This window comes from Gracilinanus agilis, chromosome 2 (genome assembly GCF_016433145.1).
Source record: "Gracilinanus agilis isolate LMUSP501 chromosome 2, AgileGrace, whole genome shotgun sequence".
Classification (NCBI taxonomy): Eukaryota; Metazoa; Chordata; class Mammalia; order Didelphimorphia; family Didelphidae; genus Gracilinanus; species Gracilinanus agilis.
The window spans coordinates 485,677,229-485,689,652 of NC_058131.1; the positions used below are offsets into that span (position 1 = coordinate 485,677,229).

Here is a 12,424-nt window from a genome sequence, read left to right on the forward strand (position 1 = left end):
TGTATAAGAGACAGTCCTTCCTTCCTTCCTTCCTTCCTTCCTTCCTTCCTTCCTTCCTTCCTTTCCTTCTTTCTTCTCTTAGAATCAATCAATACTATGTATTGGTTCCAAGGCAGAAGAGTGGTAAGGGCTAGGCAATGGAAGTTAAGTAACTTGCCCAGGGTCTCACAGCTAGGAAGTATCAGAAGTCAAATTTGAACCCAGGACTTCCCACCTCTAGGCTTGGCTCTGAACCCACTGATCCAACTAGCTGCCCCCAATCTTTACATTTCTGATAAGAGTTAAATGATTATTATTACTATTACTGTGTACAACATTCTCCTGGTTCTGCTCACTTTACTTTGAATTACTTCATATAAGCCTTTCCAGGTTTTTTTGAGATCATCTTGTTCATCATTTCTTATGGCACAATAGTTTTCTATTATAATCATATACCACAACTTCTTCAGCTGTTCTCTATTTGAAGAAATCCCTTTAGTTCCTAGTTCTTTGCTACCACAAAAGAACTGCTATAAATATTTTTCTACAAGTAGATCCTTTCCCCTATCTTTGATCTCTTTGAAGTACAGACCTAGTAGTGATATTACTGGGTCAAAGAGTATGCATAAGTTTTATGGCCTTTTGGGTATGACTTCAAATTGCTTTCCAGAATGGTTGAATTGGTTCACAGCTTCACCAACAGTATATTAGTGCCCAAATTTTTTCACTCCCCCTCCAACATTTATCATTTTCCCTTTTTCATATTAGGCAGTCTAATATGTATGAGGTGTTATCTCAGAATTGTTTGAATTTGCATTTCTCAAATTAATCATGATTTTGAGCATTTTTTCATATGCCTGAAGATAGTTTTAATTTCTTCATCTGAGAATTATCTGTTCAGATCCTTTAACCACTTATTATTTGGGGAATGCTTTCTTATAAGTTTGACTCAGTTCTCTACATATTTGAGAAACGAGGCTTTTGTCATAGAAACTTGTTATATTTTTTCACTTTCTTATTTCCTTCCTAATCTTGGTTGCATTGATTTTGTTTGTGCAAAATCTTTTAATTTAATATATTCAAAATTATCAGTTTTGTACCTCATAATGTTTTCTGCTTCTTGGTTGGACATAAATTCTTCTTTTATCTGTAGATCTGACAGGCAAACTATTCCATGCCCCTCTAATTTGTTTATGGTTTCACCCTTAATCTATAAGTCTAATATTAATTTTGACTTTACTTTGGTATATGGCATGAGGTGCTGGTCTAGACCTAGTTTCTGACATATTGGTTTTCAGTTTTCTCAAAAGTTTTTGTCAAATAGTGAGTTCTTCCAAAAGTTTAGATTTGGGGGCTTGTCAAATATGAGGCTATCATAGTCATTTACTAGTGCATGTTGAATGCCTAATCTATTCCACTGATCTACTTCTTAGCCAGTATCATATTGTTATGATGGTTACCACTTTGTAGTGCAATTTGAGATCCAATATACCTAAGCCATTTTCCTTTACATTTTTCCCCATTAATTCCCTAAAGATAAAGATGTGTAATCCAGTCTTGTAATTGGGCCACATGAAAGGCAGTGTGATGGAGCCAAAGGTATGTTAGATTTAGTGAACTCTAGACCTTGTGCTAACTATCGGAGGTGGGGCAGGAAGTAGTTTTCCCTACCCCTGTTCTATTTGATTTAATTGTGGTAAGTAAGGAGACAAATAGAATTAAAAACCATTAATCTTCCCATTTGTGGAGTAAAGAGGAGCTAAGTTATCCTTTAGGTCACTTTCAACTTAAAAATTCTGTGATACTAAATGACAACTGCAAGCTACTGAATGGTCTCCTTCCATTGGTTGGTAACTTCCTAAATTTGCTTACCAATATGCCCTTTAATTCTTATTGTGAACAAAAAACAAACAAAAAAAACCTCACTCTCTGGTAAACCTAGATAAGCCTTTTCAAATTTGGGTGGTCATTAATCAATACACTTGTCAATAATTGACATGGGTTTATTCAGTTATGTTTATTTGTGTTTGACAGGTTGATTCGAAATGATGATTCCTTCAAGTAGGAAGTTAGAAGAATTAAATAGGAATTTTTGATTAATTCATACTGTTGTCTGTGATGAAGGATGGTCACTAGGAACACTGGGAATAAGAATTAAAAGCAATGCTTGTTCTCCTGTCTTTTTAGGACTTGGTGGCAAATAGCCCTATAACTTTTCCTAAATTCATGACCCTTTTTCTCTAGTTTTCAACAAGAATGACTAATATTTTTTTTTCTTCTCTGGAAACCTGCTCAAGTTTACATGCAATATTCTCTCTGATGGTTGAAACAGATTTGTCATCTGTGATTGTGATGCACATGAGAATATTTTAACCAATATTCTTGCTGATTTCAGGACTGACTTTGCTCTTTGAAGCTCTATCTGTTTCCAGGATTGCTTCTCTCCGGACAGATGTGAAGTTACTCTTTCTTGCTACATGCACAGTGAAAAGGGATCTCAGGACCCTCAGCTTGCATGGGTGGTTTTTGGGTGAAGGACAGAGCTAACTGCTCAGAAATTGAACAATTTTGGGATCTTGCATGAATTTTAAAATCATGCAAGGACATATTATGCTGCTCTTGTGTGTGTGTGCTGCTAATTCTCTTCTTTCTTTTTCCCCCCTTCCTTCTCCTCTTTCTTTCCTCTTCCTTTCCCTCCTTTTGGAAATGCCTCAACAGATGTCAGTCAAAGTCCAGGTGAGTCTTTGTGTTTGACTGAGAAAGGGAGAATCCTTTCTTTATTTTGGATATGCATGTTTTGTGTGAATCTGTTTTTGCTGGGGGGGGGGGAATGATACCAGAGAATCTGATTTTTAGCACTGGAAAGAAGCCTTAGAGGCAATCTAATTGAAACCCTTCATTTTACAGATTAAAAGAAAATAACAACAGAGCCTCAGAGAGTTAGTTTCTCAAGACCACTTAATAAGTGGTAGAACTATAAATTAAACAATAGGGATTCTTGTTGGATTTAGAATAACCTTTTTGAAGATAATCAAAAGATTATCCCCATCTCATAATATATGCACATATACACACATAAATGTATATATAAATGTATATATTGTGTATATATGATGTATATATGCATATACACACATATATAAGTGCTTATATAAATATATATGTGTAAATGTTATACATATATAAATGTATGCATAACATACATTTATATGGTTATATAATTATTTCCTTCTTGTTCCTTTTTCAGTTTCACATATAATCTTTTTTATTTATAAAACATTATTTCTTGATGATTGTTAAATTTGGAATTAAAGAATTAAATTAAAAAAGAAAGGTTTCATATTCACTTAGTCAACAGTTATTTATTAAGTGTTTATTTTATGTCAGGCTACCCTATGCTAAACTCTAGGGCTTCAGAGAAAGGAAAATGTAATCCCTGCCCTCAAGGAGTTTACATTCTGATGGGAAGAGAGGATAAGTAAGTAACTAGGTACATATAAGATATGTAAAGGGTAAGCTGAGGGCAGTTAGGTGGCACAGTGGATAGATCACCAGGCCTGGAGTTGTGAGGATCTAAGTTCAAATCTGGTCTCAGACATTTCCTAGTTGTGTGACCCTGGGCAAGTCATTTATCCCTGTTTACCTAGCTCTTGCCCTTCTGCCTTAGAGTTGTTACTAAAACAGAAAGTAAGAGTTTTTTTTTTTGTTTGTTTTTTGTTGTTTTTTTTTTTTTTTTTTAGGGTAAATTTGGAGGTAGATGAAAGGAGACTGAAAAATACCTATTATAGAGGGTGGGATTTGAATTGAGTCTTGAAGGAAGCCACTATTTAATGGATTTTGGGTATACCTAGAAAGTGAAGGCTGAAGCTTTGGGAAAATGATTTTCAAATCATTCTCCAGTTATAAATCAACCAGCTTGTTGAGCATGTTAGCCTTATTCTTCTCATCTCAGCTTCTCAATTGTTAGGTACTGACCATTTCAGGATCAGGGCTGTATTTTGGATAATATGATATATCTCAAAGAGTTTTCTAGTCATATAACAAGAAAAAAACTGTCCTTTTGATAATCTATTTTTATCTTTCTAAATTGCATACATCTATTTTTTCTCTTAAGCTATGTATATGCCATGGTCCATTTGTGTTAACCTGCCATTTGCAAAAACACATATGAATGGGTAGATGGAACTGACTCAGGTTTGGATGACTATTTAAGGACATTCAAAACCACTGGGGCTATTAGCTTTGAATTGAGTTTACTGAGATATTGATTTGAACTAAAGAGAATAAGTAGCCGTACATCCCATTCCTTCCCCCTTGCCACAATAGGAATGAATCCAGTCCAACCCTTTGTAATCCTCTTTGGGGTTTTCTTGGCAAAGATACTGGAGTGGTTTGCTGCAGATCATTTAACATTTGAGGAAACTGAGGCTACCAGGGCTAAATGACTTGCCCAGGGTTACACAGCTAGGAAGTATCTGAGGCCAGATTTGAACTCAGTAAAATGAGTTTTTCTGACTCTAGGCCCAGCACTCTACTCACTGAGCCACCTAGCTGCCCTATCAGTTGCCTCACAGAGTCATAAAACAAAAGTTTCTCAAAGATTGATTATCTCATTATCTTCTCCTTTTGCCAATACCTTCTAAGAGGATCATTGTTTATTAGATCAAGCAGAGTTAATCTGACACCTTTAATACTCTTATCTCTCTTTCAAATTGTATACCCACATATTTGGTTTTGAATTTATTTCTACTTAGACCAGGGTCATTTAGCTGGCCTTTAATGTAGGCTTTAACTCCCTTTCCATAATCACTGCTCCCTAATTTTTTGTTGCAGTTCCAATATAAACAAAAGAAATAATGCTTTAAGACAAAGCTTTACAGAAGGAACATCTATCTCATTTAAGATCATTAATGTGTCCTAATTTTTGGTGTGGAAATATTGCTACCATAAATATGATATATAAGAGATACACCCAAAAGTAAGTCAATAAGTTGAATTTAAGCAGATCTTCAAAATGTCTTCTTAACAGAAACATCAAGAAAACTATTGCTAAGTTTATGTTGCAGAAGCTATGAGTACTATATATTCTGTCAAAGTGATGAGGATATGTAGAAATGTATGTAGGCTAATAATGTCTTTGGAAAAGGAAAAGTTATTGTATTTATTGACTTTCCATCACAGTAATCATAACTTTAAAGAAATTAAATTATCCACATGCTGGCTAGTTGTGAATTTTCCCCCAAGTTGTATATCCTGGGCCTTTTTCTTTTCTCTGTCCAAATCTCTTTCTCTCTCTCTCAGTGCTGTCATTGACTCCCATTGGTTTAATTACCATTTCATGCAAATGACTTCCAAGACCTCCATATTCATCCTAAGGAAGAGTTTCACATTATCAACTGCTTTTTGGACATCTCTATCTTGATATCTATTATATATATGTATATATATTCTATATATCTTATATACAACCAAATAGAACTTTTCTTTCCATCTACCTCTCTACATCCATCCCTCCTCCAAACTTTTCATTTTCTATTGAGATGTCATCATTCTTCCAGTCACCCAGATTTGCAACTGTAGAAGCTTCCCTTCTCTTTCACTCTACCTATATACAGGAAGTTACCAAATCTTGTTCACTCAGCTTCCACATCTCTCCTATCTCTCCCCTTTTCTCTTCTTACACAGCTACCATGCCAGTTCAGGATTTCATCACCTTTTGCATGGACAATTGCAACATCCTCCTAACTGAACTTCTGGCATCTAACCTCCTCCCTCTCTAATTCAGTCTTTACCCAGCTGCCAAAATAATCATCCTGAAGTTCATAAGATGATGTCACTTCTGTGCTAAAAAAAATTGGTGATTCCTTTTTTCTTCTAGAACAAAACAGGAACTTCTCAGATTGACATTTAAATCTTAGCTCCTTTCCAATTTTATTTCAAATTATCTCCATTTATGTAATCTACATTCTAGGTCAAACTGGCCAACTTGATGTTCGCTGTATTTAACACCAAATGACCACTTTTGAATCTTCATATCCATTGATTTCTTCAAGCCACAACTAATATTCCATGATTGTTACTGCTCTCCTCTACTCTCTGGTGTTCTCTCCATTCTTCTCCTCTTCCTTCTCTCAACTATACATACATCTATACATACATAGGTATATATGCATACAAAAATATATAGTCACTTATTCATTTATCTAGCAATCTATTCATCAGATCATACATTTACCTGTTGTATTCTTTTTTTTTTTTTTTAAACTTCTTACCTTTTTTAAACTCTTACCTTTTGTCTTAGAATCAATGCTAAGCATTTCCAAGGCAGAATCATGACAAAGGCTAGGTAGCTGAGGGTAAGTGACTTGCTTTTTGGGCATAGTTAGGAAGTATCTGAGGCCACATTTGAACCCAGGACCTCCCTTCTCTAGGCTTGGCTCTCAATCCACTGAGCCACATATCTGCCCCCTATGTTTTATATTCATATATAATTTTACTTGAATAACCTACTTGAGGGTAGTTGTTTTTGTTTTGTGTCACCATTAGCTGGGTAAATACACTAATGCACAACACATCATTTCTCAGGTATATTAGTTAATAAAATGTTTTCTTTGTGATAGATATTTGATTTCTTAGTTTCTTTTTTTTGTTCAATTTTTCAGTTTTCATTTTCATTGAATGAAGAGACTCACGGTTTAATTTAGTCCTGCTTCCTGAATTCTTCCTGTATTAGACATTTCTAGAGAAGAATAAATTCAGAATAGTTTAGTTACCACAGTGGTATAGTGTGACCACAGTCAGAACATGGCTTCTTATAATTTCCCTCTTCAATGTATGGAAGCATCTGCTTTTACTTAGGGGATCTTCTAATGGTTTTGCATCTGAGGTTTAAGGTCACATGGCTGGTAGCCAACATTTATTGTCCTCTAACCCTCTTTCCTCAGACCTTCTTATCTATAACTCCTGTACATAAAACCCTCTAGAGTTGACTGCCTTCATAGCGATAGCTGTCTGATGCATTCACTCTAAACTCTGGGCAAGTCTGGCCTTGGATGAGGTGACTTTATGATCTATATCTTGTGTGACCCTTGCGAGGCAATATGGATCCAGTCAGTGGTGCTTTCAAAATACTTTAGCTTTAGTTTGAACAGTCTCCTTTCTGCCCTACTTTGAGCCCTCCTCAAATGCTTTCAGGAAAACAAATAGGACATTTCACAAACTAACATAATTCTTTACCCATGGGCAGCTAGAAGACTATAAAGGGCCAATTGATTAATTTTGCGTGTTGAGTGAATGTGTTAGAAGCAAACCTATGGTAAAACACTACTCCTGGTCAGTGGGGCCTTGGGTAAAGGGAATAAACATTGCCTAGAACTGAAGGATGTCTCCAGCATGGAAGTCTTTCCTTCAGTTTTCCCACCTCAGGGAGGAGAGGAAGATTTTTTTTTTTTCTAAGTTTGCCTACCCTGTTGGAAATAGATTCAGAATCTTGTGTGGTGATGTAGCCCACATCATGGGCTTTGTGGGTCTCAGACTAAATGGAATTGAATTTTAAAATCCCAACTTTGTGGAGGCCATTCTTAGTCATCCATGATTAAGACAATGGTTTTAGAATGGGGGACCTGGATTTAAGTCTTGGTTCTGCTATTTAGTATTTGTCTGACCTTGGCCAAATTACTTAACCCATTTTTATCATTTCCTCAGCTCTAAAATAGGGGAGTTGGAACATTAGAATAATGGAAATGATGCTAAACTTGAAGTCAAAAGCTCCTGAGTTCAAACCCTAGCATTACCATTTAAAATACCTTGTGACTTTGGGCAAGTCATTAAGCCTTAATGGGCTGGGCTGGGTAGGTGGGAGGGAAGAGAGTGTTTATTATGTTCTTACTATGTGCAAGGCACTCTGCTAAGCACTGAAGATATAAATACTAGCAAAGGAGACAATTCCTATCCTCAGGGAGCTTATGCTAATGAGAGAAGAAAACACATAAAAGGGATCTAGAAAATGAAGATGAAGAGGGTGCAAAGATGCTGTTTAAAAGGCGTAGAGGGAAGTCTACTTTGAGAGGCTGGGATCTCTCCTGAAATGGTGGTTTGGTCTAAGGACTCATTAGTCTTTGGACCCAATGGACTCCATCTACTTAAATGCTTTTTTGGCAAGTCATTTATGCCTTTTTCACATCTGAATCTATGACTAGGTGACTTCTAAAGTCTCTTCCAACTCTAAATCTCTGTTCCTATAAGTTGCCTGTTTTGGAGACACCCTTCCCACTCCTTCATTCCACCAGCCTCTTTCTCCTGAGCTGTTTGGGTGAGACCAAGCTGACAGAATCAGCTGAATTGAGATGAGGAAGCTTAGAGAAGGGAGTAGGAGGAAGATGAGGACAGCAATCTTGGAATTCAGTGTGAACCATTTTTGACAGCTTGCTTGCTCTAGGCTGGATGGAGGAGCTAGAGGGTGAGGGGCAACTGGGTGGCACCCTCTCGGTGTGTAAGAGACTTACTCCTTGGCCTCCCTCCCTTTTGTCCTCTCCCCCATCCCACCTCCATCAAGTTGGGGCTGTTTATAGTGTTCTAGTGACAGCCTCCCTTCTTAGAAGGGATAATAACTCAGGCCTTGGCTGCTGATTAGAGTTTGAATTTAAATGAATAACTTTGACCTTGTTGAAGTGCCCTAGTTATTCAGAGACCTGATGAGGAAATAGTCCTCTTGCTCTGAGTCCACAATAGTATTGGCAGGAAAATAGGGGAGGGGAGGGAGGGAGAAGGTGAGGGCTAATTGAATCCTTTACAGAGCTGCTTATCCATCTTTTTGAAGCTACCTTTTACCCAACTCTTACCTGTCACTCTGCACAGCACCTATACTCTTATGTAAAACCATCTTGATGATGGGCTAAACCAGGCTGAGGGTAACTGACAGGCTTCAAACCCACTTGTGTGAGCTGGTGGGGGGAGGGTGTCTACCCCAGGCATAGGAAGATTTCCTCCAGTGGAATGGGCAGATGAAAATAATTTGTTCTGATGACCACAAAGGAAGCTGAAGCAGGTGCTGAGGAAAACTTAGAACTTGGTCAGATATGGAAGATGCTAAGATCATCCACCATACCTTGAGCCATCATCAGTGTATTTTGTCTTGTTACTGGACTTTGATGACTCTGGAAGAGAGAATGAGGCTTTGTCTCACTTAAATCTAATTCATATGCTAGTTAAGACATCATTCTGTGATGTCACTGGTCCTCTCTGAAAAATGGAACAACAAATTTTAGAAGTTGAGGGTTAGGTAGTGGAGGAAAATTGAGTTTCTAGATGCCTTATGTATCTTTTTTCTGTGGCTGTTCCTTCCAAATACATACCCCACTGAGCCTTGTGAACTTTTAGACACTTGTATTTACATACTTTCCATTCTCTGTATTCTGTACTCATGACTTTCATTTACCTTCTCTTCTTCCCAATCTAAACTTCATGACAACTATAATGAGTCTCTCTATATTCAGTCCTGTGGCCATCTTATCCCCCCATCCTCAATGGACTGATGTCACCTAGAATGAGATCTTGGAAGAAAGAGCTACTGAGAAATTGAGAGAATAATATGATTTGCAACTGGAAAGACTTTGAGAATTTGACAAATCCCATCCTTACAGGTTCAATTCCCTCATTTTACTGATAAGGAAACTAAAGGCCCCAGAAGCTAAGAAACTTGCCTAAGAAAACAGTCAGTAGCAGAGAAGAGGAATATGACATCTTTCTTTCATTGAATGGTATCCTGTAGCATCTAGTTCTAGAAGTGTGGGTATATCTTTTCTTTCTCCCATGCTTTTGATGGCAGAAGGTGCCTTCTGTTTCCCTCTTTCTAATACTTGCATAGGGTATCACTGCTTAACCTGAGGGTAGAGTATAAACTCAAGGCTATCTTGAAAATACTTATTTTCCCTTTTTCCCCCCTCCAAAAAAGTTTTTATCACCACTGGGGCACAATTCAAGAGAGACCAGGCAGAAGGGAACGGAGGTAGAATTTATATTTTGGAATTTATATTTGTAATTGGATTGGAAGGAGGCTTTAGGCTAAACTAACCATGCTTAGCTTCCAGCCAACTACCCGGCTGGGGGTTGGAAAGAACCCCTTGGCTACTGTATGTATATGTTCTTGATCAACAAAGTATGAGTGAATAGCTGCTTCCCTGCTTGCATGACAGCTTTGGTTGTCTGTAAGGACACAGGAATGTATGTGCCTGATGTGGAATCCATGACTGGGCCTTCTTCTTTAGATTCTCTTCATGCCTCCCTATAGAAAAGGGAATCTGGTGAGAATTATTGAAGGAGCTTACTTACTTAGTTCTCATTTAAGAACTAGAGCCAGGAGGAGATTAGAACTAGAAGGTGTTATGGATGCTGCTCTGGAAGGGATCTAGGGAAGTCATTGATTACCCTTTATGGTCAAAAGTTGTCAAATACTTACAAATGACTGTGAACCATGCTCAATAAACAAGACAACTTTGAAAAATGTGAAGAAAGATATTTAATGATGTCCTATAAACATATGGTCTTTTGGGTAAATTTTCATTAATACAAACATTTAGGTAGCTAGGTGGCACAGTAGATAAAGTGCTGGTCTGTAGTCAGGGAAACTGAGTTCATATCTGGCCTTATGACTGCAAAATGGGGATAAAAATAGCATCTACCCAACAGGGTTGTTGTTCGGATCAAATGAAATATTTATAAAGCACTTTACACAGTACCTGGCACAAAGTAGGCAGTTAATAAATGCTTTCCTCCCATCAACTTAAATTAATAAAAAGATGGCTTCTACAAAACAAGTCTATCGTTCTTAATTCTTAAAAAAACAAACAAACCCCCAAAACCCTTACTTTCCATCTTAGAATCAATAGTATGTAATGGTTCTAAGGGAGAAGAGCGGCAAAGGCTAGGAAATGGGGTTTAAGTAATTTGCCTAGGGTCACACAGGAAGTGGCTGAGGTTAAATTTGAACTCAGGACCTGGGTTCTCCCATCTCCAGGTCTGGCTTAATCTACTGAATCACCTAGCGGCCCCCTAACATTCTTAATTCTTAACAATTATCCTAACAAAATAGACAATAAAATTTCCAGAAAATATTACAAAATTAGATTTTTCTTAGTCTAATTCTTCTTTTGTTGGGTCTTTCTTAGCTATTCAGCTTGGCAAAGCTAGCTAGCTAATAGAATCAATTGAGAGCTACATGAGCTTGTAGAGCTCATTTAGTCCAACATTTTGCAGACAAAGAAACTGAGGTCTAGAGAGATTCATTGACTTTTCCAAAGCTCCAGAGTTAGTAAGTGGCGGACAAAGGATTTGAATTCAGGTTCTCTGACTACAATGAGGATCATAGATTTAGTTCTGAAAAGGACAATAGAAGTCATCTAGGTTGAATCTCTTCATTTTTTACAGATAAGAGAACCTGGACCCAGAAAAGGTGAATGAATTCCTTAATATCATGCAGATAAAAATAGCAGAGGCAGGATTTGAACCTAGTTCTCTAACTACAAATCCAGAAGCTTTGCATTACTCCATTGAGCCATGTATATCTTCTCCCTATATTTGTCGATATTCCTAGTCTAGTAAGATCACGTGCCCTTCTTGCTATAGCCTGTTTTTCTTATCTCTTGAGGGATAGAGGCAAAATCACAATTTCCATATTCTAAGGTCCATGCCAGGTCTGGCATCTCTTTGGAATCAAGGACCTTCTGGACCTGGTAGAAACAGTTATCCTCTCAATACAGATCTATGTGGGAGCTGAAGTAGGGCTGGGGGAGGGAGGGAGGGACCCATATGTTATTATGCTCCCCTATTTCAATTCCAAATAGCTAAAAGGTAATGAGGCATGAATTGATAATTACAATATTGCCACGCACAGCGAGACAGGAAAGATTCAAACAAAGGGGACCTCAGGGATCATTTAATCCAGCCTCCTAATTTTACAGAGAGGGAAACTTAGGCCTGGAGAGTGACTTGCCTAAGGTCACGTAACTATATATGGGACTAGAACACAACTTTCCTATTTATTTAGTACCTTACATAATATTTTCACAAAGTTTTTTTCACAAAATTTTTTTACAGCAACTCAATAAGTAGTATATCCTTATTCCCATTTTACAGATGAGTGCCCTATCTGCTATGCCACCATCTGCCTTCTGACTTTTGACCATTCCATTTTAGAACAGCTTAAACTATTAATCTTCTTTATACTGAATAGAAATCTGTTTCTGTAACTTCTGCCCATTGATCTTCATTCTTTCCAAGTTCAAGGAGAGCAAGAGCCATCCCTCTTCCATGTGATAGCTTTTTCCATATCTGAACACAATAATGACGTTCATCTTAAGTGTTCTTAAGTTGAAGGCTTCTTGGTTTCTTCCACTGTCCCTCATATTGCATGATTTTGAGTCCTTTTAACATATTGATTGTTCTTCTC

At 37.4% G+C, this 12,424-nt stretch overlaps 1 protein-coding gene across 4 annotated transcripts in view; it reads left to right on the top strand.

Moving 5' to 3' along the window:
• The window catches only part of NRXN3 (neurexin 3), a 2,038,283-nt gene that overhangs the window by 42,709 nt on the left and 1,983,150 nt on the right, over positions 1 to 12,424 (top strand). For all 4 annotated transcript variants that reach the window (XM_044664970.1, XM_044664971.1, XM_044664967.1 and 1 more), the window contains exon 2: positions 2,698 to 2,715. In XM_044664970.1, the coding sequence (XP_044520905.1) occupies positions 2,698 to 2,715 (18 nt within the window). The remainder of the gene's footprint in view (positions 1 to 2,697; positions 2,716 to 12,424) is intronic.